We start from the raw sequence: 27935 nt of genomic DNA, 5'->3' as shown, positions 1-27935 counted from the left end.
GTGACTTCTTTATCATTTTCAAATACATAAGCAATTCACTTTTTTTACCCCACCACCAAAGACCATTGCTCTTGCTGTTCACATCAAAACATTTTACTCCAGTTTGAAATTTGTATTTAAGGAAAAATAAAATACAAAATGCCAAAACATTGCAATGTCTGTTGCACTTGACTCTTACATCCTCCCAAACTGTTTTTATTTTTTCTTCCTGCTCTGACATTTCTGTTGTTTTCTGGAAACCATGGAGTAAACGCTGTGAGAAAACACTTCATAAAAAGTGTAGGAACAAACAAACATTGCCTTCATCAAGTCCACTAAAAACCTACCTTGCAATCCCATGTTCACCCATTCCATGCTTTGGGACAGGAGACCCAGGTCCCCCTCTGTCCCCGAGTCAGCCTGTCCTGTGTCCGGGACATCGTCTGTCGGCAATAGTGGAAAATCCCTTAAACATTCCGTGACAGTAACAGCCCCCCCATTGCCGAGATTATCAAAGTCATCGAGGTACTCCTCACTGTTGTCATTCCTCTCCAGGGAAGAGGTGGACGAGAGGGACATCTCATCCAAGGGTTCCCCCAGGTAGCGGAGATTGGCCTCCTGCTCCTTCAAGGGTACCTGCTCCTCTTCAGTGCAGGCTGCTGGCTCAGCAAGATCTCCCTGACCGCAGCTGCAGTCTGCTCCTTTTTCACTGGCCTCCACTTGGCTTCCTCCTGCGGTCTTGTCCATTTTTGAATTCAGACAACCGTCCACCACCTTCCCTGGAATGACAGGCCTGGGGTGCTTGACCAGGGAAGGCCTGGTCATCCGGTAGCTCAGCACTGAGGGTTTTCCTGCTGGAAAGTTTGGTAAAAGAGGTTTCTTCAGAGAAGACAGAGCTGAGGAACCGAAACCAAACCCAGACTTGGCCAAGGAGCCTTTGACGTTGGTCTCCTTGATGCAGTCGGCTGTCTTTTTGGCAGGAAGAGCCTTGGTGCGCAGCTGGGGGTTGCCGGAGGGTTTGGAGAGCTCCACTGCCTTGTTGAAGGAATACGACCGGGTCATGGCGGGGCCTGTGGGGGACGGAATCTGCTTGAAATGGGAGAAGCTCTGTGAGCGCACGATACTGTCCAGTGACAATGACTTGAGGCTGTCGCTGGACTGGGTCATACTCTCCCTGGAGCTGCTCCTTGTGGAGCTGGAATTAGCCCTCGGCCTTTGCAATCCCATTCCAAACTTGGGCCCACTAAAGCAGTTCAGATTGGACTTGCTGTAAAAGTTCTGACCCGACAGCGGCCGACTTGGAAAGCTATTTCTGTTGGTAGCCTTCGCCGCCTGAGGCAAAGTCTGCGGGGCTACATCTGTCCTAGAGGCAGAAACTGGGGTCATCTTTCCCTTGTTTGGGAAAAAAGAGGCAGCCTTTTTTGTCTCTGGCTGCCCGAGTCTCGCGACGGGCTGCTGTAACCTCCCGTCATCCCCCCCTTTCGCGTTATCTAGCGTTTCCCCCCCCTCTTCAGGGGTCTGTACACCGTTGGGGACCAGATTGGCCTTCCTCCAGTTGAGGGAGCAGAAGGGCGTGCGGACGACCCCGTTCTGCTTCCCACTGCCCCCCATTTTGCCTCCTTGGGGCTGGCCAGGCAGGCTGATGCAGGCTCCATTGGCTAAGCTGCTGGTTCCTGGAGATTTAACTCCAAACTTGGGCAGCCTGGAGATTAGCGTGGACTTGTTCTGTGCTTTCTCGTCCATGAGCTGAGAGGTTCATTGATCTGTGCAGATGAGACGAATCTGCAAAGAGAGAAGAAAGAAAAAAATACAGGAGTTAATAATAATATTGGTTTACATGCTAGCTAGATCCTAATCTTTCCATAGCTATCCACTGGAATTTTGTCATTTAGTATTACATGTACTGACCACCTTCTACCAAATGATAAAATAGTGCAGGTATTACAAACCATTCACTATTACAAACTAACAGAGCTTTACTGTAGGATCAGCAACTGACAGGGTCAGAGATCTTGTAATGTACATAAAAAATAATAAAATAAATAAAGTGAAATATCCTCCAGTGTGACTCTCCATGGGAAGATATGATGAATCAAAACAGCAGCCCCATGGTCCCTAGAGTTCACCTTGCACTCCAACAGGAAGCCATTTCTTGATGAACTCATTCTGTATTTAAACCACAAGACAATAACATGCGCCTTGTTACAGTGGTCACGCACGATTTACATGCTTCTGTTCAAACACAGAGGGTGGGGTGCATACAGTAAAACACAAACACAAATGTTTATTAAAAGATCAAAAGACAACAACAATTCTGAACTACAGATCTCCAAGCGTGAATACAAGTAAAAACAGTGGTCAAACTGAATAAAAACAGAATGATTCACTGTCTAAATACAGCTGTGGTGGGCTTGCTAGTGAGAGTTTCCTCTATGAGACAGGATGGTAAAGTAAAGTAAGGCGTTCATTATTTAGATGCCAGGTTCGTTTCTCGCTTGCTGCCTACCCATCTGTGCCTGTGCGTTTACTGGTATTGCATTTACAGTACAAACAACATTCTGTATTTGCTTTCTGAGTAAAGGCCAAGAAAGAAAGAAAAAACAAAAACAAGAAAATCATTGCTCGTGCACAAAGGAAGCAATACACAGTCTTAACATAAACTCATTACTGAAAGGAATTCGAGGACTCTCGATCAGTTAAACTCTCAAAGAACAGCTCTGTTAATGCTGAATAATATAAATTACTGATGAAACCTGAATTTACTGCCCACCAGATGGTCTAAACATGTGTGCCAGTGTACTGGAGTTATTGCAAGTCAGTGGCTTCAACAGGTTTCAAAGCTGCTGTATCCCTTGCAGTGTTTATTGAATGTAGTCAGAAACAGAACCTGTTCTCAGAACAAACACAGGCTGTCAGGAACTGGTAACGTATTTTTCCTCCCTTTTTTCAAAAACTGGGGCTTACCCATGCTTTACCATACTTTCGCTATGCTTTTACTAAGGGAAACTTTTACAAAATGGTATTATTTCTATCAGAACTGTGTGCAGTACAAGCATTCAGCCATGTCAGACAAGACAAAAGCGCAGAAGGACAAAATAAATGAACCTGGCGAAAAGTGTGCTTACTGCAGTTCATTTTCTGCCTACTGCTTTAATCAATATGGGACTGGAGCCGTTCCAATGCACTGAATCCGTCTCCAAATTCCAGACCCATTTATCAGTTCACAACCGCAAGTTAATGTTTGCTGAACAAACAAACTCCATCTTTCTCAGTTCAGCAGTAGCAGGTGGTAAAGAGGGGGAAGGGGGTTCTAGAATGAGAACAATCATTCTTTTCCAAGTTTAATAAAAACATCTATAACTTCAAAACAGTCCAAATTCGAAGGTCAAACTTCTGTAATTCAAAGTTGCCATAGGTTTACTGATCAGCACACTGAAGGCAGAACTGGTGTGTGCTTCTGTAGTTTCTAAAAGTTTCAACTTCTCTTCCGCAAAAGAAAACTCATCACCTGCAGATCACCCACAGACATGGAGACAAAAACAGCCCTTTTCGAAAAATGCAATTCCCTAATAAATAAATACATCCGAAACGTCACTGGAATGTACCAAGCAACTAACCAGCAAATGCACAGTTTTAAAAGGATCTTGAGTTGACTTCTTTCCTTCTTCTTTCCTTTTTTCATTCAAAACATTTCATCATTTATAGAATCTTTTATAAATACAGAACTTAAATATAAACATGATGACAAATACTATATGAAGTCTACCTCTATTTAAAATGTATATTTAAAAAAAAATGTATTCAAGTTTAAACATTGAATTTTCACTCAAAATGTTTTTGTTTGTTTGTTTTTTACATTTAACCTTTTAAACATCCTGTAGATTTTCAGCAAGGTAAACCATGAACTTTAGGCAAATTGCAACCTACAGTTTGTGTGAAACCAGCAGAGCCAGTACACAAGTATCTGGACAGCAACACTTCTTGCAGTGCACACCAGGTCATTCCCAAGTCTGGAGGTTAATTACAAAACACTTGCTGTACTAGGTTCTGTATGTACATTTCCTGGCTAGTCCTAGCTTGTAGCATTCCTAAGAATCCTTTTCCATATTGAGGTCAATACGTCTCAGTTTAACAACAGATTCATCAGGTTAAATAAAAGCCACCTCCGACTGCTGTCATTATATCAGACCGCTTCCAGACATATTGTATCTGTGACATGCCCTTTTACTGGGAATCCAGTCAGCCTGCTTGCTGTCAATGTTTGTAAGAGGCTGCAAAGAATACAGCAGTCAATTCAATGCAACTCCTTCACTTGTACAACTCTTTACAATCTAAAATATGAAACCAGAAAACGTGCGCTGGGCTTGAAACTCGCCCTGAATCCAGTCTTAACCTCCATAGTGAGTACTCTTTATAAACAAGGCCAGTGGATCTACAACACATGCCTTTGACAAAAATAAGTCACCCCTTAAAACATGTTGGCAGATGGGTTTTCAATGTTGCACACTGCTCAGAATGTGTAGGAATGACTACAAATAAATATCAATCAATACAGTCGACAACAAATCTTAAATTTCAATACCACATGATTCCCCAATTTCACAACAAGCTCTTGATTTAATAAACCTTTGATGTGAATCACCCCACCGAAATAACTTGTAAGAAACTAGAGTGCTCTGGATCTTTCTCATTAGTCACATAATAGATACCATAGGTAGATAGGTTCATCCACTACCCACTCTGAAAACAGTAGAAACTCTGTATTCAGGGAGAAAGAAACACTCATCAGTACACACTATTTTGAAGGATCCATCAAACAGGGTGCCTTGGTCTTGTGGTTCCTAAATACTGATTTATGATAGAAAAAGTGGGAGGTTCAGACAATTTCCTTGAGGTTATGGTAGATGTGGCATCTTCACTGCTACAGCCCCTCCAGTGCAAACCATGACTTTAAATGTCATGGTTTGAAAACTACACAAGCTTTAAGAAAGCCTTCTCCTGTTGGCTACTATGGTCACCATCCACAGCCCATTCCCTTTTAACTGCAATGTAAATAATAGGGGGCTGCTGATACTATGAAATATTATTTTCCTTGTCAGTTTACAGCCTCAGTATGGCAGTAAAATGTCAGCGCCCCAGATGAGAGGAAAATAATCTTCCAGCTTTTAAAACACTCAATGTGTAAGTTCATTGCCATTGATTGGTACTCAACTGTGAAGGCGAGGGAAGGGCAGCACTTCTTATTTTGAAATCAGCGCATTAATGAATGGATTTATTTAATACCGGACGATAAACACTTCTACATTGAATTGGAGTACGAGTATCAGCACAGCCCTAGTAAATAAAACTCCACTCGCCATCTCGCTATCATACCTTTATCATTGCTAAAATGACCCTGTTGTTTTTAAATAGTAGATACTGTATGTGATTATTTGACCGTATTACATTATCAGGAATATATGGTTGATGGTCATCAAACCAGACTGCATGTTATCTGTCAGATTAGGAAAAATGTAATGCTATTTTCTGAGATAATGCTTGCATTTTCATGTTTTATTTAGTAAAATCTGCAAGTTTGAGAACCTACGGCCTTAATACTTTACACAAAAAGTTTGAAGCAGGGGTGGAAATCTGTTTGCTGCATTCCTGGTTTTCCTACAAGCTTAATAAGACTCACCTGAGCTTGTTACCTATACACGGGCTCATCAAGCTCGTACTAAAACTTGGTATGGGTGAAACTGCAATGCAATTTTAGAGTACCTAAGGTTTAGTTTACATTCTCCGGAGGCCTATTCTATCACACGAAACCTTGGAAAAAAAAAATTTAAAAAAAACTGCGCAATGTATCTTTTATTGCTCATCCATCCAGAAAAACAAAATAGAAAATGAGCTTATATAAAACAAATATAAATCTTGTTATTTCTGCAATAGGAGCTACAAAATTATGGCTAGTAACATTTTACACATTTCCCCACTACAGTGCATCACTGTAGATGTTCCCTGTTAAACTTGATTCACACAATTATGGGCTTTTAAGAGTCATGATAAAATAAAGTGTTAAGCCAACCGTTGGATGTTTAGAAGCAGAGCAGAGCAATAATTTTGTGGCTGGACAAACAAGAAACCCGTGTTTGACACAGAAGCCTCCGTTTACTTGGCCATTAGCGGTATTATTTGGAACAAAAGCATGTCGTCCAACAAACTATTATATAGCCCCTCTTCTGTGCTGGGTTAAGACCAGAGAGCACACATAATCGCGCAGTTATCACACAGTACCTAAAAGGTCTATTCAAATCCCCCTCCCCACTGTCCTCAGCCTCAGAGCTATCTGGCCATTTCAAAGTCATTTCTACAACCTGATTAACAACACGCCACACATTGCAAACTGCAATGTCAGGTAATAAGCGCTCGGCTTTCTGGAGTGAACTGTAATGATGCATTGAAGAAGCCGACAGCTTCACTCAGAATCATTATCCTTGAGCCTGCCTGCCTGCCTGAGAGACAATGTAAAGTGCTATTGAACTGGAATGATTCACCAACATAAAGGCCAAATGGAAGCATCAGGAAATGGCATAATAAAAATAATAATAGCTAGCTGTTCGGAGCTTTATTCATTTTCCACGCACTCTGCTGCACCCTGGTCCCAGGATCCTGGCGGTACGCATACCAGCATCAAACTTAGGACGCGTTCCAACTTAATTGTAATGTGCAGACATCTTTATTAGGCTAAAAATCAATAGCGCAACAAACCAAGCTTCATCTTCTCAATGAGAGCGGGCTGGACCTGTTTGTGCTGCAGGTCTCGCGTCGAAGACTCTAGCAGGCTGGGGCGTTGGTTACTGTTGCTGTTTTCATTGCAGGTCTTTCTGTTTTAATCTGTGGTTTTGTTTGGTACAGGAGGGGAGGAACAATATGCAAATGGATTTCCAAAGAGAAAAAAAGTTTCAGAAAGCCCAGAAATGCCTTTTATTATTTTCTTATTAGATACAATAGATGCTTTGAAGTCACTTTGATTGTTTACATCTTATAAAGAACATTTGATGATTTAGTGCCGTATTTTTGCAAATAAAGCAAAACAAACAGTAATAATAATAATAAACAGACATTGAGCTAATGTGAAAGGGATTAATTGAACTTGGGCACGAACGGTAATGGGGAATCTGACCTTCAGCATATTCAAAAAGTAAGTTAAGCGAGACAAGCGTTTCGGCAAAGTGCCTCCAATCCATTTCATTTTGCATTTAGAGTATTCAGTTATTACAATCCCATTTTCTCCCCCAGTTTGAATGTCAACTCACTGCTGCAACCTGCTACTGATCTAGGAGGATTGAGGATCAATGCCCACTCTGTCACGCCAATTACTGTGTGTCTTTACAGAGTCCATCCTAAACAAGCTTGTATTAAAACCTGAAATTGGTGAAACTGCTATGCAATAGGAGTCTTATTTCCATCCCTGGAAGTCTTTGTTAAAACCTTTTAAAAATACTTTTAAAAGACAGTTTGTTGTCCAGAAGGGTTTTTAAAGCGTGATTAATAGTTAAAGTCATTCACAGCAGAGTTACATACTGTACATTTTCCTCTGCTTGTTTTAAAGAGCCCTGCAGGCTAAGGATTCCTGCCACACAGCAGCACAGTAAATCATTAACACGGTAATGCCACTGCAGCACGCACCAATCCCCTTAATCCCTGCAGATAGCACTCTGAGCTCTGCAGCCCCTCCTCCTCCCCAGAGACCTGAACCTGCCCTTTCCTACAACCTGCTGCATCACAGCAACCCGTGGACCTGCTCTTCCTTTATCCCTGGTCAAAGCAACAAGCTGTTAATGTATATGCATCTCCATGGGAAACTCTGTACCCAAGAGACAGAACCACAACTGCAGTACTTATTTAGTCCAACCATGATGTTCTTTTATGATTAGACTAAATTAATACTTATATAGATTTAGGGATAGAAAAAAGACTCCCATTGCATAGCTGTCTGATCCATTCCTGGTTTTTACTATGAGTTTAATAGGGCTCACCTGAGCTTTTTGCCCATACACTGTAGCTAATTAAGCTCTTAGTAAAACCTGGAATGGGTGAAACTGCTATGCATTAAATGTCTTATTTTTATCCCTGAGATACAATGAAGTAATAATTGATATAGATTTTACAACATGCTGGAATTGAATTTATATATGCCTGTATAGCAAAAAAAAAAGAAAACCTGTAAGCCTCTGTAATACATTAACCAATGCCTCCAGCGATTTGTGATACAAAGAGTTTAAATGTATCTCCAAGCAGGGTCATACTGTACTATTACAGAATGATATGATGCAGAGCACCCAGGGGATTCTGGGAAGTGCAGTGTATCACTATGGCTAAAGTAAAACAGCCAGACATCTGTACATAAACCCTTCATTTACAAACACCACATTTTTAGCACCCACTGATCGAATTTGCCACTTGATTTAAGACTAAAGGTTCAGTTCCTCTCCTGTAGTTCCCAGAGATTTTGCGTTATGCCGTTACATTATATTTCAAATGACATAACCCAGAAAACGCTTAATAATAATGTCTGGGGAGGGGAGGGGAAAAGGATGCATCCAAACCATTTTGTATTATTTATTATTGACAAAGAAGCCTAGCCCACAATAGACACTTTGTTCAAGTTTGGGTAAATCAAAAGGTTATAAAGAGGTATTGTCTAGCCTGATGGCTACTATGGATTGTTCCCCATGAGAACTGATTTAAGTGCACTGGAAAGCAATGCTGATTTTAAATGAATACTGAGGATTGGCATGACTGGAACACGACTGAGTGCTGTTCTCTGTGTCAGGAAAGCAGCGTGCTCCACTTGCTGCTTTCTAGCTGGCTGCTGGAGGTAATTAAAAGTGTGCTTATTGAGTGTTTAATTATTTTATCAACCACACCTTGTGTATCAGCTTCCCTGACGATCTATTCCCTTTATTTCAGTTTGGTCATGTTGTTTTTTCTGAAATATACTGTACCTAAGAATAATAACTTAGCAATGCTTCTTTAAAACACCAGAGGTATACTCTGTTCAACAGATTCCCTTACTTTTAAATAAGGTTCAATAAAAAAAATGTGTAATAATTTAGGTGAAAGCAATCTACTGTCCCACCACTATAGGTTCACTTCTTGCACTACAGGGAAAAGGACCCCACCTGAACGTCGCACTGTGGTTCTGTGCTGCACACAGTGAAAACAATGCAGGGTCATATTACTTGTAATACAGGAAGTGATAGTGGGGAGATTGTGTCGTTCCATCAAACTGAACCGTGATGAATAGGAATCATCTGAGCCAGAGTGAAAACACAGGCAGCAAACAAGGAGACATAAAGAAGACGAGTTACCTTAAAACTGGTGTGTTCCTGTTCCCCACCGAGCCCTCAAGGCACGAGTTTCAACACAGAGCAAGCAGCTACAGTAGCTGGTACTGTTACTAAGACTCAATTACAACTTGTCTACACTACAGGACGCAAGCTCTTTCTTTCTCAAACCCTGTGACAGCACACGGTTGTTATTTGCATACCGTATGGGTGTGTTCACAACAGTGCTAGACACAGACACATTTAAAATAATGCAAATGAAGATGACTTGTCTGCAATTCACTCCTGATTATCAGCCAACATATTTTTTTTTTCATGCAGAACGCTTATTAAAGTTAAAACAATTAGAAGACAGTAATCGAAGACTACACCCACGAATAACAGAAACTGCTGATGCATGAAAACAAACTGCACCCACTAACAACAAGTGATGCACAGTTCTCAAAGAGGAACAGCACCACTTTCTTTTGAGCACAGGAGAACATGGACTTGTACTGTACATAAGCCTGGCTATAGGAAGCATGTTTCATTTTTACTAGTATGACCTGTCGGTTTTATTACATGCTTGAAAATAAAACGATTGGGCTGTACTTCTCAAAGCAGACACAGACGAGCGATCTAAAATAAATAACTAAATAAATAAATAAATAAATAAATAAATAAATAAAACATTTCCTGGTTGGTTTGTTTTCATCACTGCTATCAAAACAGATTTGTCGCACTCATTCCCTCAGCCCTTCTTCGAGATCCCAATCAGTGCACCCAAGACCCACGTCCGCGGAGCACAAAATCTGTACTGGTTTAAACTCAACAAACAACTTACAAGCCTGGTTAATTAAGAAAGCTTCGGGGAGCACTGCTGGTGTAAACCACCTATGCATATCATCATACCAATGATGAACACATAATTATAGCAAAACACTGCCTGCCACAGCACCTGAAATATCTACAGGAGGCTAGGAGTGTATGATAAAAGTTTGGGGGAAAATTGTGCAAATTCAAGGCAGTTATCAAGTTCTCAATGTAGAGTGTGACAGATAGACAGACAGACAGACAACCAGATAATAGTCAACCGGCAGTCACATCTTTATCTGAAGCAGGGACAGATGTAAACAAGGTACTGGGGAAAATAAAGCCAGCGTCTACCCAGATTCCTCCAGGGTGAACCCGGCAACGAGTCAGTGTTCAATTCAATTCCTCACAGTACCGCTGCTGTAAAACACATCCCTGTCTGCTCCCCTGAACGATGCTCCTGAATGGGGAAAGAAGGCAAGTGCTGACCCTCACAGTATCCCTGCACCCAGCCCTGGGTTTCACAAGTACCCTCGGTTAATTTGATCATTGAAATGACTGCTAAAATGCTTCAAACTGATTGCACTTATCACTGCATGATACTTCACCATACAGGAGTCTTATCATTGGATGAATATGTAAACGGAGACCAGGGCACAAGCACTACTGACCTTTGTTTATGCACTGCAGGCTTCACGTGTGGACAGTTACTGTAAAGGGTTAACGTCCCAGTATATGAAAAGAGAAGAGGAAATTCTAGAATAGAGATTTTCACTTTATAAAAAGGCAGACTGTCGGTAACCGGATTTGTCCTTCTAAACGAAAGCCCTCTCCCCTCAGGCAAGTGCTGTCAGCATGCTTTCTAGCAGACACATTAACCCATTTTTGGTGCACACTGATCCTTTTTCGCATGCTTACTCCTGGCTGCTGCTAAAGCACTCGTTAATGGAGTACGCCTTTGCTGCTAAAGGAATCAATACAGTACAGTCAGTCTCCAAAAAAAGGCTTATTTGGCTAGAAGCTTTACTCAATTGTTTTGTATTCTATCAAGTGAAACTATACTAAACCAGATTAAATCCTTCTAGACTGCAAGGGCTCCATTAGAGAGGAAAGAGAAGAAATTCAAAGTATGGTTTGCCTTTCACTGGTTACTATCAGCTCCTGCAGATTCAGTGAGCTTTGAAAATGTATTCATGACATACCTGGTTTAAGGAAAACCAAGAGTAATGAGTCAACGGCAACATAAAGTACACCACAACCTGAACATTGCACTGTATAATCAGCACAACCTCCAACTCACAGGCTGCCCTGCAGTAAAGCATGATGGGAGCACCCAGGAGTGATGATTCACTGTAACGATGACATTGAACTGCAGGCACACACATGCACACAGCCAGACAACTGAGTCAGACCTGACCACACGACATGCACTCCCAACACCCTGCAGCAGCAGCAGCCTAGCCCAAACCCAGTCCAAAAGGAAACTATCCCAGCACTTAATATGTCACACTCTGGAGTGATAGACCGTCTAAAGACCAGCTCACCAAGTAGTTATAGCGAATGAAAAGCTGAAACGAAAACGTTGCTGTAGTTGTACAAACTACACATGCGAGATCTACATAGTTAATTTCAAAAATCACCCAAGAAGTCCAGAGGTCTGCACTCCTGGCATGAGGTTTGTGGCAGACTGCCCTCTTGTCTAAGCAGCAGCACACATACATGATGCCTGTTTATAAATCTTGTTAAGATACACGTAAGACTCTTCATTTCAGTGCAATCTAAACAAATAATGCCGCTGCTCAAGCACCTTGGCAATCAAAGCAGGGTTATTTCATCCAAGCCAGGGTGCAGGGTTCACCAACTGGAACTGGAAGCTGAGAGTTAGGTTTTCTTTTGATTCCATTCAAATCCTTTCACTGCCCACATGTTGTATTTTGCAAATGGGCAATGATTTGTGTGCTTATTTATTTTATTTTTTTTATTAAGTCGTGCAATTATTTGAAATCGAATCCGCCCTGTACAGTACAATCACATGACAAAAGAAAGCAAGTAATGTGAGAGTACAGATCAAATGGAGTGGCAACAGAAAGCAGGTACTGTACCTGGTAAAACAGCTTCTCAAACCTTTGTCAATTCATCAAAACCAAAGAATATCTGACAGAATCTGGAAAGATGATTTGGATGCACTTTAAAATCCAGGTACGTCAGCAAAGCTCAACTTACGGTTTTGTTACGTTATTTAACACATGTAGTTTCAACAAAATGATGTGATCTGGATTTTTGTTGTTGTTGTTGTTGTAAAGGCATGTTGTAAATGTATGGAGTTCCATCCCCACAATCATGCAATATCACAGCTGGTTCATCCATACCTTTAAGACACTTCGGGCAAGATTCTCAAAGCTATTTACTCCAAATCGTCATTATCACAAATCGTTTGAATGTGAGCGGTGTTTGAGGTGCATGAGGAGGGGTTGGCCTCTCCCAGATTAAACTGGGTGTGAATGTCACCTGTCATTACGTATCCATTAATAATGAGTAAGCAGGTGCACCTAGGCGTGAAAGGGGAGGGGAGGAGGAGAGAGAATTACTAGATGAAAAAAAAAAACCCTCCCTGACCACGTGCCTCCAGATCTCTTATCTGTCTCCATGGTGACATAGAAAATGACACGCCAGCGCAGTTTGTTGACTGAGGACACAATCTAGCCAGAAACTCAAACTGCAGGACGCTGCCTCCATTCCTGTAAAGGTTGACTAACTTACAGGAAATTGATTTGTCTTCTTTTAGCCCTTCAGATTCATGGAACCTGGACTGATTATGACAGAATCCGGATTGTAGCCATCATGGAAAAGGAGAAGGATGCTCTGGAAATCTTTGTTCTGAAACACTAAACTGTAAGACAAATATTTGAACAAGAAATCTTTGTCAGTACATTTACTGTTATGAGACATTCACAGGACTACCGCACTTAAGAAATCTAAAAGATGTAGGTCGACTTACAGTATACAGTAAGTGTGTACAGCACAATATACGGTATATCACAGTATAGTATAGCACGTATATAATAATGCACTGTTACTGTTATATAGTGTATCATACTGCAGTTATTACCATATATTGAGAAATGCATCTCAACCAGCAGCTATAAGCCAGAGGAGATTTAAAAGGATCACATTGACTAACAAAAACACTTCACTCGTTTGACAATTAACAAGTTTCTTTTCCTTCTAATTAAGAATCCAAGACGTATTGTGACTTAGAGGAGGAGAGCTGAACATCCGAACCTTAGGAGAAGGAGAGCTGAACATCTGAACCTTAGAGAAGGAGAGCTGAACATCTGAACCTTAGAGGAGGAGAGCTGAACATCTGAACCTTAGAGGAGGAGAGCTGAACATCTGAACCTCCTGCTGAATCTCTGCAGGGGTTTCAGAACTTCATTTGCCTTCAGGTTTGAGGTCAAGCTCATAAATACATGATGAGGTTCTTGCAAACGGAATACCAGGTTTAAAAAACACAATGAGAACCCAGCTTCAGAAGAACGTGGAAGGACACAGAGCGGAAAAACACTAAACCCTCTTTCATCTCTGGAACAGAATCTTTCAATGTCCCCCCAGCATCAGTCACTGCCTGATGTCTATACTTGAACTGAACACATGCTTCTTCGAAACCACCAGAGCTAAAGTGTTACAGTCATTACTCAGGGAACGTTAAAGCAACTTGCCCCAGTCCTGTTCAAGCATTCTGAGCTGTCAGGCCCCATGTCAGATCTGCTCTGCACTGGTTAAACGAGTGCTAACCTGGGTTAACAAGGAGAACCGGTGCCCCAGCACCCTGCAAGCAAGCATCTTAACCATTACATAACAACACAGTAGGGCTCGTCTGCGTTCATGATGACAGAGCTTTTAATCTCATCTCATCTCACCGACAGGGGGCAGAATCCACAATGACAGTGCATCATATGACAGCACTGCCCTCTTATCAGCTTTATTATTGCCTGCTCCCTCCATCCACCCTTTTGAAAGAAAAGAGGGCCCAATGCTGCTAGTGTTAAAAGGATGCTTTCTTTCTCCAGTATGCGATGTAAAGATGTCTCACAATATGAACCCCCAGCTGGGGATAATAACAGGACTGATTCTGGAGAAGACAGACTACTCTGTTCAAAATGATTGGGGGGTTAAGGAGATGACCCAGTGCTGTTTCTGCCCAGGCATGCCACAACAGAGAAAGCGATGGCCTGACGTATGTGTGATACCCTGCTTCTTTTACAATACAGCCTAGCCCAGATCTGACCGGACAGGATTAACCTAGAAACAATTCCATTGCATCTGCTTTTTAAGCAGTAGAGCAGTCTTCTAAAACTGAAGATATATTCTTGTCCTGTTCCTCTCTCTCCAGTAAATTAAACTGATAATCCAGTGTTGTGTCAACTTCTATAATATAGCAATATAAATGGATGACTGGCTGTGCAAACCCTGTACTATACAGTATGTTCCTACTGACAATCAGTTGTTATATTGCAGAATGTGTGTTCAAACTATATGAAAAGCAAGTATACTTATTTATTTGTACACCTTTTAAAGGGTTTTGTTTGCATTAAAAAGATATCTAGAGCCTGGTCTGGTGGTAAATATTAACTACACAATCATTTGAAGGCACACTAATTAATGTTAACATGTAAAATATTGCAGAAACCACAATCTCGATAATAGAAATGCAGAAGCGCCAGATACATTAAGCAGTCTATAGCCTCGGCTGAGGCTCAAATGGCACCTTACCGATTGCTGTGTGCGTATATTTTATTATGAGGCTTTTAGCTTGAAGTCATTTACCACTCCCGAAACAAGCCTTTGAGTAAAGCGTTCAGAACCGACGATAAATCACAAATTAGACTATATAATGAAATAAGCACAAGCGGTCCATTATCATATAGGGTTATCAAACCGGAAACCGCAACCTTTGCACGGAACACAAAGATGCATGACATCATATAGGCAGAAGACTTTTCAAACCTTTTTACTGTTTTGAGATAGGAGGGGTCACACCCATCGAGATATTTATTTTATACACTGCTGTATGTAAATAACGGCATAGTTAATTAAGCAGGAAGTATTTTGCAGAGGTGACACGCTATAGAATGGACTATTGTAGGCAGAAGCTTGGTCCATGTGGTTGGGTATTTTTTTTTTTAATACTACATGTGTGACAGATATACATTCATCATCTACAAATCGAATTAAAGAATACGAGAGCTAAGCCTGAGCAACACAGATTTTAATACACACTGAGAATGAATGAAAGAATCGTACACCTGAGTCATTGCACCCGCATAGTGACGTCCCACAAAACATGTTGTATTCTCTGTGGTACACCCGGTAGGGTGACACGGAGCTGCTTTAAAAAACTAAACCCAAGACAATCCTTACCTTTACAGAACTGACATACAATCCAGTAAGTAGTTAGATGCTTTCTTCTGAGTCGTGAAGAAACCCAGGTCGGTGTTTGTGAGCGTGTGACGGGCGTCTGTTTGAATAGTTGCCGTTGCTTGTGGTGAAGCACTAGAATCCAAGACACACAACCCCACACTTAATGTGATTCATACAGTGCCATTGTATTATTTTAATTACATCGGCAGCAGCAAGTTAAACACCACATACATTATTCCATCTTCTCCCTTCTGTGTAATGCAGCCTACTGTCTGACACGCAGATGAAAAAGGATGCTCCTACAAGTTTCTCCTTGTACCACCACCTCTACTAGTTTTTGAAATAACGCGTTAGTTCGAAATGCATTGCAAGATTTTGCCACCCTTTTCCAAATAACCGGCCGTGACGATGTACCTACATCCAACTGTATACAGTGAGTATGTTAAAGCTGTTCTCTGCAGCTGCTGTGCCGTAAACAAAAACAAAAAAATAAAGATTGCCGCCAGGGTTTACAGATTTGCTCTACTTTGGGGTGGAGAGAAAATCGGTAACACACCTGGAATTAAAACAACAACGATTCAGATGTGCAAGTCCTGTGCTTGCTTGCTTTTTTATTTTGAATGCAATGATCCAGATATTTGTATTTAATCTCGCCCCGGAACTTTCTTCAATTCAATCCTTTCAGCTTCGTACAATCCCTTTCTGTCTCTCTCTCTCACACACACTCACACACACGGCACAGCTGACAGAGACGTCATCGCGGTAACACCCCCCCTTCCTTCCGGGTAACTCACGTATACGCCGGGTCGCGCTGCGCGTTCGTCACTGACAACGACTGTCATTCATGTTTGCGTGTGTTTACTATGACTACTTCCCAATCGTATTATAAAGATGTTGTCCGCTGTATAGTAGAAACAGAGTAGCAAGTTTATGGCTTATTTGATCATTTATTTAAGTTTTAAGTAAAAATACGATGGCTACAATTTTAATATCCTCAGGTGAAGAAATCCCGTTTGCAGGCATGGATATGTATATGCTTATTTATCGTCTAACACGCCTAACCCTGATTAATTGTTTGTTTGTTTTTTTAATAGACGTCTGTTCTACGAGTTGATGTTTATTGTACATGAAATTGTTTTTTTTTTTATTTTTTATTCGCACATCATAATAATTAACCTTGGCAATACATTTCTGAGCAGTTGGGGTATTGCGCACCTTTGGCATTTGCCAAGCGACAGTGCAAATTAAGATTGTACTTTATTAACAGCGTTTATATCACGTTTTGATTTTGTTAAACCCAACCGTCACTAGTCAGCATTTAAATTTGGCAGGTCTGCACCTCCAGAGCGTTCAGTAGCAGTTTACACATCACAGCAAAAGTGCGTCAGTATCGCTGCTGTTGAGATGTAGTAACAGGCCAAGATCCACCAGAGGGCAGTACATATATTAAAGTTAATATACGTGTTCTTTTGTGTTTTTTTTTTTGTCGGAACTGACTGCCATTTTTTATACGACCAAAAGGCGGCACTGTCGGTCAATTTGAAATAAAATTACAGAACATGTACACCACTGTCTTACAGAAAATATTATTTCCCATTTTGTTATTATTCATCAATAAAATACATCCCAGATACACATTCTCTTTATTGGAATCGCAAGGATCTTCATATGTGTTACAGTTTAGCAGGGCATTGCGTTTTATTGTATCCTTTAACTTTTACAGCTCTGTTTTTACTATAGATCCTGTGCATACCAGATAAAATATACATGTTATATACATGTACATTTAAATATACATGTACATATACACATTTTATTTAAAGGTGCAGTTTCCCAAAATGTTTTCAACATATTTTACTTACATTTTTTTTCTTTGAAAGTCCTCCTTGATGCGTGTAAATTAGTTTTCTGTCATAATTTTTTTTTTTTAAGTCATAATATTTCATATATTTATTCATTTCAATGTGATGTGGTACTTCGCACAGTCAAACCAAGGATTCTATTTTAAAACTACATTTTATTTAAAGCACCTTTGTCTTTCAACTTCTTGGCTTAGACTGGTTCAACTTTAATACACTCCAGTATTTTAGGTGGCCCTGATGTCATTCACAAGCTGTGTTGCCATGGCAGGGACGATGATGTCATAATAAATGCATAGTGACATCACTGCATGTCAGGCCTTATTCAGTATGCAGGAGCTACTTGTACATACTCAGGAACTTGATTTCAGTATAGAAAGTGCTGTTTCTCACAACATGATGTATTGTGTATAATAGAATGCTGCTCATTTGTTAAAGCAAACGTATTTCACATTATTCATATCTATGTTGTGGTATTTAAAACGTTGATATGTTAGACCATTATATATATATATATAATTATAATATATATAATTGAGTTGCGATGGGATAGAGACCTGGGCTACAGAGGCAAAAGTTGTTGCAGCTATAGACATAAAAAATAGACCAGTACATGTTTACGTAAACTTTGTAGGTGAGGAAAGTTTTAAATATGAAAAGTTTTATATAAAATAATCATTTTGAATTAATTACACTTAAAAGCAATGATGATAGATACATATCAAATATGTCGGCTGTGAATGATCAGACTCAATGTAAAAAACAAATACACACAAAAAGAAAAAAAATGCAGGACAGGGATGTGGGTGTAGCAGCAAATAATATTATTAATGATGAGGTACCTAAAAATCAAGTATACAAAAACAAGAATCGCACAAATAGAGTAAAAAGATAATGGTTCAAAAGGAATTGAAGTGGAGACAATATTTAATTTATCTGATAAAATATTAACAGCTTCACAGAAAGCATTACAAGGGAAGGGACTGAAGTTTGTCCCAGGAAAAACGTACATAAATAAGGATCAGTTAATAATAGATTTAAAAGAATGGGAAAGACGAATGAGGCTTGCAAGATACTTTTATTAGGAAACACACACAGATTCAGAGCAGGTAAATGAATATGGAATAAAAATGAAAAGAAAGCATTATTGGACTCCTAAACTCTATTAGCTCTAAAAGAACTAATAGAGGATGATGATGTCATTACAAGACCAGCAGATAAAGGTTCTGGGGTGGTAGTAATGAACAAAGTTGATTATATGAAAGCAGTGGGGACTGAACTGCAAACTGTAAATACATATGAAGAAGTACAAACATCCAAAGCCTTTAAGTACCTCCACTGTTTGATTTCAAACACACTTTACCTTGACAAAGGTATATAAACATACCGAAACATTGGGAAGTTGGCTCTTTTGAGCAAAAACTTACTTTATGTATACATTATACACATAACACATACAGTGTGCAGATGTATAGCGTTTGCTTTGTCATTAAAATCCATGGTTGTTTGATACTGCAGGCTGAGGGATGGTTCTCATTGAGGGGGCTGACAGAGTCACTCACACAGTGATTTACTGCACAGGCAACCCGAGACTCCTGAAACATATGAAAAATACTCTTCTACTGCCACTAGTCCTATAGAGCACACATATCTTTTCTGGTAGGGGCAGGCAAAAATAGTAGAGGAGGGTTATAAAATAAGATTCAATCAAAAATACAGCCCTGTTCTACTGCAGCATTCCATGAAGCGCTTCGAAGCATGTGATACGTGCATTTTAAATGAAGGGCTTCTTAAATTTGAACACAACTCTAACACAGCTCTTTAAATAATGTCTGGATGCTTGATTGAACTGGAACAGGAAAATGACGTGGGTCCTAAAGCTGCAAAGAAGACAGACAAACAGACAGACAGACAGACAGATGGAACCTGAGACACTGCTGTATAGATTTTATTTTAATTAGTTTAGCAAAAAATAAATAAAAAAAGAGACAGGTGGAATTGAAAGAGCATTTGAGGTGGCAAGAGAGAGAGAGTTATGGAGGGAAAGAGAAGAAGAGAGGGAGGTGTAAAAGTGAGTGAGAAGGAGAGAGAGAGAGAGAGAGAGACAGCTGAGAGAGAGAGAGAGAGAGAGAGAGAGAGAGGAGAAACTACAGGAGGATGTAAAGACACACAGAGTGGAAGCAAGACCACGGGACGACTGGCTGTACTGAGAATTCATCCCCTGCTCTGGTAGGCTTATCATTTCTCATTATCTGTGTAATGTGCTGTACATAATATAACATAATATAGGCTTGTATGTGTTTATTGTGTCAAGGTTTTTTTAAGGAAGTACAATAAATATATGTGTGTTTAAAAATACTTTTTATGTTTGTTTGTGGTGAAAAATATACATTATTTTTTTGCCTGCACAATCTATAAAACTGTTGGCAGTATTCTTATAGTAATTAATGTATCATTCATGGAAGTGACAGCTTCTAAAAACAAATAATGATACAGTACTTATTGTATTTAATGTCAAACACTTTTTAATGAGGAAGAAATGTTTACCTAACATTTATCCTACCAAACAGAGAGACACACCTATTATTATTATTATTATTATTATTATTATTATTATTATTATTATTATTATTATTATAACCGTGTCCTGTAATGTTTCTGTTATTTGGTTCCTATTTAGCGTGCTCTTGAGTCTGGAAAGGTCTGTACGAATGAAGATGCTGGTCTCTCTGCATCTGTGTCTCCTGCTGGTGTTTTTGCAGGCTAGGAGCTCCACAGTAAGTCATCTGTGGTTCTACTGTATATAGACCCTTAGAAAAGTGTGCCACAGTATTTTTGCACTTTTCCCATGATTATACTATGCATTTACCTTAGTTTACCTTCATATTTAATGTTTTTTAAAATATTCTTTGCTATACCTCTATGTGCTTTACAATGCTGACATACAGTATGCTTTACCATGCTTTCACTATGCTTTATTACACTTTGCTGTGCTTTTACTATGGGAAACCTTTATAAGGGGAGCCACCTGTATTGAGTGGACCCCTGCTCCTAGCAGCCAGGAAATCTATTTGGCTGGAACAGAGTGGAATAGAGGGATTTGTCTGAACGCAAGCAGGCTGATTTTCAGCATGTTTAATTGTAAACGACTCTGTTTTTTCAAATTGTAAGGAAAACAAAACAACCTTTCACATTATAAAATGGAAAATAAACAACCTAACTTCTTTGAACTGCCTTAACTAAAATACCTGCTTTCTTTTTTGTTTTATTTTCTAGTTACAAAACTTCATCAGGTGATTTTGTCTTTTTGAACAGAACGGCTGATTTACAAGGCTTGGAGAATCAGCCCTGTTGTGCTCCAGCAAGCAGGGGGTCTGTATAAGAGGGCTAGAGAAACACTGGCAGGCAGTCTCTGAACAGCTAGGTCAACGCTTCTCGGTGTTGCAATACTAAACCCTGTCAGAGAAGACACAGACAGGATCAGGTTTTAATGTAGAATTATTGTTCACTAGGTGGTCACATCAGTGGTTTTCTACCTTTGAATACAATGTGTTTTTTGTGCACAATAAGACCCATTAAAGGAATGGTAACCTAGATTTGATAACCAGATTGCTCTCCTCTTATTTATGCTCCAAAGATCTTTTTATTCAAACACATTTGCATTTTTAATTGAGGGGTGTCTTGGTAGGTCCTCCTGACACTGTCTGTCTGCTGCTGATCAAGAACCATGGTCCTGCATGGGTTACCAGCAGCGTGTATCGGTTCATTAGGCTATCAAATTATGGAAATCTGGTACCAGTCTACCATCGTAGCTGCCCTTGAGCTACTGTAGCATTGCTGCTAGCACAGTCTGCGTTGCCAATGATGGTCATTGCTCCTGTGTTAGACCGCAGTTCAACCACAGACTTTGTTTTTTATTTTCATTTACAATATCAATTCCTTGTTCCACACCCCAGCAGAAGCAGGCTTCTTGCACCTGTTTTTTATTGAAACTAGATCTTGATCCAGGAACACAGATGTGCTACTGGCAGCTACTACAAAGCCAGTTTTATACCAGGGGTGCGTAACTCAGTGACTTTACATTTATATTTGATGTAGGATTTTTTCCGTTTATTTGGACTGATCTGCGGGCAGAAGGCCTCGTCTCAGATTTTTATTGCGTTTAAGACAAACAGATGGGCCTGGGCAGTGGGAAGAAGTTGAATGAAGAACTGCATAAGAAATACAGCTGGAAACCATCACTAAAGCACACTGCAAGCAGGTGTGATGGAGGGAGCCCTGTTTAAAACAAAGAGGTCCAGTCTGGTGAAATGCTGACTGGCTGTCCTTAGCGCAAGTATTGAAAAGCTTAGAACAGCATTGCATTGACCTATGCAAAAACTGTCAAAGAAAACTAAAATTATGCTGGAAATAGTGAGGTCAGGAGCCCAGTGGACCCAGGCAGAGACTTCTCACTGGACTGGGTGCATGCAGAAGTCATACTACTAGCTTCACTCTATGTATTGCACAGCGTATGGTTACTGCAGTCTACTGCACTTACAAAAGTGTACTGTGTTACACAGAGGTAAAAACATAGAAAAGTATAGTAAAGCACAGTAAAAAAAAATGTTATGGTAATGCACAAGTTATATTCATGGTAAAGCATGGGGAATACATGGTATGAACTTGGTAATAGCATAGGAAAATTTTCTATAGATACACACACAAACAATGGCCACAGTTTCATAATAAATTCAAGATTACAGCTAATTCTAAAGTTTATTTGAAACCCCTTTTTTCTTCAAAGCTTTCAATGATTCATTGAACTCTTCTGGGCCCTGTCTCTGAATTGAGAGCTTATGAAACTGGACGTCCTGTTTACATGCCCGGTCCCAGGGGGTTGATGTAAGAGAAACTCCTGCTGCATTTAATCCCACTCTAATGCCCTTGGACTCTGCAGCCGTTCATGAGGAGAGATGCTTTATGGATTGAGAGGATGAATGGAATTCAATGACTGCTCATAAAGGGTTCAGGCAGGATGGGGGGGTGCATATTGATGGGTCATAAAAACACATTTGCTAATGAAAAAAGGTTTGCATCGATACAAGACCCTCTTCCCATGTTAAATGAGAGATGACTTTTAAATGAAATGCATTCCTTCCCAAGAGGTCTTGTGATGAACGGACCTGAGAAAGAATGACACAATGACAGTAAACAGTGTTTATTGCTTTTCTTTTCTGGTTTAATTGTTATTTATAGATTATTTTGTAATATGTATATTTCTTTATTAAGGAAATGGGCCCTATTACCAAAACTTTTTTATAAGAAAAATCAAGTCTGTTGTTCATGAAACACTTTTCAACTATTTTACAGAGAATTTATTACTTTATTCTAATTGTATAAAGCGCTGTTTAGTGGAAATGGTTTTAAGCAATCTTCAGAAAAACAACCCTAAAATAGTCCTTCAGGTAAATTTTGTGAATAGAGCCCTACATTTGGAAATTCTTTCAAGCCTTCCTATTTTTAGAAAAATACACTCACTTTTGAGACCATGGTCATCTCATCGAGAAGTCAGACGTGGAAAAACAGGCGGTAAAGCAGGTAAAGCCGCCACTCCTGCGGTTTATCACACTCCTGTTCTTGTTGTAATGGAATACAAGAAGTGCTGTTCAACAATAAATACATTGCGGTTTCCTTTCCTCTGCTCCTCACTTTTAACATCAGTTTCAAGTGGAATCTCTGATCTGCTGCTCTGTGTTTCAGGCTTCCAAAGGACGAAGGAACCAGAAGCTTGAAGAGGACAGGCTGAGACCCTACATCGGTCGTGTTGAACCAGGTGCGCACTGCCAACACCAGTCTCCATGAGCTCTCTGAGGAGAGAGACAGCTGAGAGAGAGAGAGAGAGAGAGAGAGAGAGAGAGAGAGAGAGATTTTTAAATATATGTTACGTTATTGATTGTTTGAATGTGTGAGTAACCTTCTAAGCATGACACTGAGGACATTAGGCTGATGCAGATTTAGAGTTGGGTGTGAACTCACAGAAATGTAGAGTTGTTCTTATGCGTCCGTGCCTTTGCTGTGTTTTTCCATACCGGTACTGCTCCAAAAAAAGGAAAACAGCCTTTTTACCAGTTTGTTTGGTGTAGATTACTCAATCTTGCGAATCCCTCTTCTCCATTAGTGCAGCTGTTGCTCTGTTGCTGTAACTCCTGTTTTCTGCCTGAGAAACCCTCTTCCACACTGCCCTCTGCTGGCGATGAGAGGGCTGGCAGAAGCTCACCAGTTTTGGTAGTATCCCCAGCAGCAGTCTGATCTGCCCGTGTCTCTCCTATGCAGAGGAGCTGTGTAAGTTACTCAAGTGCTACAAGCCCGTTGGGTCGTGGTGTCAGGTTGTGGAAGAGGACGGGGTCCGGGTTCCCAAGTGTGTCTGCCCCAAATCCTGCCCCAGGTGAGATTAATCATTCATTCCTTCATTGGTTTGTAAGCGATGAGTTTCAGTTTGGAAAAGTTCTCATATTTATTTCTCCAACAATCTCTGATAAAAACTGTTTCACTCCAAACGTTAGCAAATTGCTTCCTAAATATCAAAATTGTCATTTCATTTTCAAGTTGTAATTGTACCCTCTTTATTTATCTGTTGTTGTTTTGTTTGAAATTTGGTGTTAACAAATAATACTGTTTTCTTATTTTTTGTAATAAGGTCTCAGATACAGTAGCTTGGATAGTTTGATATAAAATAACCCAAATTTTTCACTTACTGTATTAACCTGCTGTTTGCCTGTGTATAGACAGGTGGCGCCAGTGTGCAGTGTCCTGGGAAAGACTTATGGGAACCAGTGCCTGTTGCACAAGGAGGCGTGCAGGAAACGACGCAGGACTGGCCTGGCTCACCAGGGGCACTGTATCGGTAACAAACCGTCTGCATATCACTTTCAAAATCTCCCTCTTGGGGACCTCTCACTACATGCAGTTCTTGGGGTCAACCTCAACGTGTTCTGGGTTATCTACTTCCAATCGCTGTGTCTCCTATGGCTATGTGATACCAGCAACCAGAAAATCATGCAGACAAAGCCTGGGGGGAAAAAATCCCATATAAATCTGTTGGATTTTAAGATTTTTCTGTTACTATAAAATATTGTTTTTATAGAGTTAGCAGAGGGAATAACTCTGCATTTTATTTTTTTTCTAAATGAATATGTTTTCCTCAGTGCCTGAGGCTGTGTGCTCGGAAGGGGAATACGGGCAGTTTCCCTTCCGCCTGCTGGACTGGTTCCTGCTCCTGAGCCGCATGGGGGACCCGGGTTCAAACAACACCAGCAGCATTCCCAGCACCCCCCTGCCACAGAGCTGCCTGAGCAGAGAGCAGCGCAGGAGACTGGCTGAGGTACACAGGGACACAGAGAGCCCCCTTGAGCAGTGCAGGGACACGTGTGAAAGGCAGTGGGGTTGAGTAGATCAGTGGATAGAAAAAGTGCTGGGCTGTGGAAGATAGTGGGTTTGAGTAGATCAGTGGATAGAAAAGGTGCTGGGCTGCAGTGTGAAAGGTATTGGGTTAGAGTGCTGGATTACAGTGTGGTGGGACATGAGAAGCAGTTGTGTTTTCTTCTGACAGTTTTTCCCTCTCTAATTTCTCAGTGGCGGTTTGGTGTCCTAGACCGGAACAAGGATGGTAAACTGGGCCGGAGAGACCTGAAGAAGCTTCGCTACAAACACATGCCGCTGGAGCACTGTGCACAGAGATTCTTCCAGTGAGACCAGGTTTAATACAAACACACATGCCACTGGAGCACTGTGCACAGAGATTCTTCCAGTGAGACCAGGTTTAACACAAACACACATACCGCTGGAGCACTGTGCACAGAGATTCTTCCAGTGAGACCAGGTTTAACACAAACACACATGCCATTGCTCTGAAACACAGTAAGGCCAGTCTGTAAATAGGCAACAACTTCATGGCACATCAAATGAACATGTTTCTACAGTAGATCATATCTGAGATGGATTCAGTTGTCTCAAAGTCACAATGCACCTTTTACTTATAGCTTTTACGACTTCAGTCATTCAGCAGCAGGCTGTTCTGTCCCTTATAAAAGTTCCCCATAGTAAAAGCATAATAAAGTGTAGTAAAGCACAGGGAAAGCAGGGGAAAGCTTAGGTAAGCATAGTAACAAATAGCAAGGTATGGTAAAGCATATTAATAAACATGGCAAACCAGGATAAACTATAGTAAATACATAGTATAACCATGGGCAAACATGGTCAAACTGTTAAAATACTGCGCAAAAATACCATGGTCACCTTTTAAAAGGGATCAATAGGAACCTTGGTGATGTTTGTTTATCCAAACTCTACCCGTTGTTGCAGAGTCCACACTGATACTCCTCATGTGGAGAGAGGACTACACCATGGTGAATCCACATGGCTTGCTGTTGTTTGCAGTCAGTGTGATGAGTGCTTGCGCCTGTGTGTTCACAGGTCCTGTGATGCAGACAGCAATAAGAAGGTGACTCTAAGGGAGTGGACAGGCTGCCTGGTGGATCGCTCTGAGATCTGGTTCCAGCAGTTCATGTGTAAGTCACCATAACAACCTTCAAAACCAGCATGTCGGTGACATTCATCCTCCAACCATAACGGCTGTAAATTCAAAACTAGAGCCATCAGTAACATGAAGAAGTATATCACCATGACCTAATGTAAATCCACTGTGTGATCATGTAGAAGTCTGACATACGGACAGATGACTTCATGGCCTGAGATTCTGATATTCTCAATAGCTTGTGCTAAAGTGTGCCCAGACAGAGCTTCATTCCCCTTGAGTAAGCTGCTGTGTGTAAAAGCTATACAGGGAATGTAATACCCTCTGCTGGCCTTCAGACACAACTTTTAAATCCACCTAAATTGAAAAGCTAACCAATTTTTTTCTCCAACTCTCTCTCCTTTCTGTTCCTACATATCTCTCTGTCTCTATCTCCCCTGTCTACTCTCTCCGTTAATCTCTTCCTTTCTTTTTCTCTCCTCGCTCCGTCTCTCCTCTCATGTTCTCTTAACCCCTCCCCCTTTTCTTTTCTCTCCTATTTAGCATAGTTTACCATGTCTTGACATGTTTAATGTGCTTTTCCATACATCTCTGTGCTTTACCATGCTTTCACTGTGTTTTGTTACACTTTCCTATGCTTTTACAATGGAAGTCTTTTCTAAGGGCAGCCGCTCTGTCTCTTTCTCTCTCTATGCAGCTATGAAGATAGGATCCAGTAAGCTGTGCCTCCAGATGGAGAATAACCACTGACGGATCAACTGATCTGTATGACTTTATTTCTATTGCGTTCCAGATACTGATGTGATACAGCCTTAAATCTGACATTTCTTTGTATCAGATCGTTTGTATCAGGTGGCTGGTATTAGATAGTTTGTATCAGATGGTAATGAAAAATAATAAGCTATACTGTTTAATGTACGGTGCTGTGTAAGATACTAGTTGAAAGCCCCCAATCACTCTGAAGTCTTGCGGAGTATAGACTGCATATATAAACACATCACATTGTATAATAATATGTGATTTTTCTATACTGGTATTCAGCCCCCTTTGCCTTTCTGATCATGCAGATTCTCAAGTGCTTGAAAAAACTCCATTTTGTCTCGTGCATAGCAGACGTCCGTATGTACTGTATCAGCATGACCCAGTCGTGTGTCATTATTTACATATGTACTGTTCCCCAGTGGGATTTTTCTTCACAGTGCCCGACTCCACCTGGTGTCTATATATTATGTTGCGTTTACGCCTGCGTGGCAAGTTCTGCCCACCCCTAGAGAAAAGCTATTAGCTGTTTAAGCAAGTGGGTAATTGATCAGTACTCAACGCAGCAGCTGATCACAGCCAATAAAAGAGCAATTAGGAGCTGAGCCGGCTGTGTCACATCACAAACAATGGCTTCTGTAATTGCACAGCAGGCAGACAAGCACCTTTCATTTACCAGATCAGTGACAAACAATGACTTATAGAGAAGGATCATTACCAGACAAGAAGGAATATATTATGAAACTGTATATTGCACAAATACATTGCGTGAATCACTGCAAATATGAGTTTTTGCAACACAGCAGGTAAATGCTAAGATCAGTTTTATAGTGCAGTATCATAACTATGTGTAGTTTACTGTAGGTTTCATTGTATTTTATATTTGAATGCTTTTCATATGCACTGAAGTATATCTGTGTTATGTGCTGTATGTAGCGGTAGGCATGTGTTAAAAAGGTTGTTTTAATTAAGAGAGTAAATTAAATGAATGCCAAGTGTTTCACCTGATAAATTAAATAAAATCTTTTTTTTATCTAAAAAATATCAGTGTGATTTCAATTGGTGTCATTCATTTATTGATGTTTGGGATAGAAGTGTTTATTTAAGGCATGGGTTTTATTCTAGCATTAAAACTGGGCATTCCTTATTTCTAGTGACATGATTTTGAAGTTTCATAACTATAACCTTATATATCGTTTCCTGCTCATTAGAGTAAAGGTTTCAAAGTCATTTTGCACGATCATAAAGTCAAATGTATGAAGCTATTTATTCTCATAC

General features: G+C 40.4%; 2 protein-coding genes across 5 annotated transcripts in view; one reads left to right on the top strand and one right to left on the bottom strand.

The window, feature by feature from the left end:
* The window catches only part of LOC117417708 (serine-rich coiled-coil domain-containing protein 2-like), a 70051-nt gene extending 53679 nt beyond the window's left edge, over positions 1-16372 (bottom strand). For 2 of the 4 annotated variants that reach the window (XM_034029918.3, XM_058985180.1), the window contains exons 1-2: positions 15525-16312; positions 327-1761 (exon numbers count right to left, since the gene is read on the bottom strand). In XM_034029918.3, coding sequence (XP_033885809.3) covers positions 327-1722 — 1396 coding nt within the window. In that variant the 5' untranslated portion in view covers positions 1723-1761; positions 15525-16312. The other 2 variants (XM_058985178.1, XM_058985179.1) reach the window with 2 other exon arrangements.
* A 3127-nt stretch (positions 16373-19499) lies between these two features.
* sparcl2 (SPARC-like 2) lies at positions 19500-27691 on the top strand. Its single transcript, XM_034030025.3, has 9 exons — positions 19500-19612; positions 20064-20160; positions 23126-23198; positions 23699-23810; positions 24151-24269; positions 24571-24746; positions 24998-25110; positions 25838-25932; positions 26596-27691. Exons 2-9 carry the CDS (start codon positions 20095-20097, stop codon positions 26646-26648), a joined length of 807 nt encoding a protein of 268 aa, XP_033885916.3. The 5' UTR covers positions 19500-19612; positions 20064-20094; the 3' UTR covers positions 26649-27691.
* Positions 27692-27935: the final 244 nt, after the last annotated feature.

Source organism: Acipenser ruthenus, chromosome 13 (genome assembly GCF_902713425.1).
Source record: "Acipenser ruthenus chromosome 13, fAciRut3.2 maternal haplotype, whole genome shotgun sequence".
Classification (NCBI taxonomy): domain Eukaryota; kingdom Metazoa; phylum Chordata; class Actinopteri; order Acipenseriformes; family Acipenseridae; genus Acipenser; species Acipenser ruthenus.
This window is presented reverse-complemented; position numbering and strand designations above follow the sequence as displayed.

Bases quoted from the DNA above. Each gene is read 5' to 3' on its own strand.
- sparcl2 (XM_034030025.3), top strand. From the start codon at position 20,095: ATGAAGATGCTGGTCTCTCTGCATCTGTGTCTCCTGCTGGTGTTTTTG. The intron at 23,199-23,698 runs GTGCGCACTGCC...TCTCCTATGCAG, and splicing joins CATCGGTCGTGTTGAACCAG to AGGAGCTGTGTAAGTTACTC. The intron at 23,811-24,150 runs GTGAGATTAATC...GCCTGTGTATAG, and splicing joins TGCCCCAAATCCTGCCCCAG to ACAGGTGGCGCCAGTGTGCA.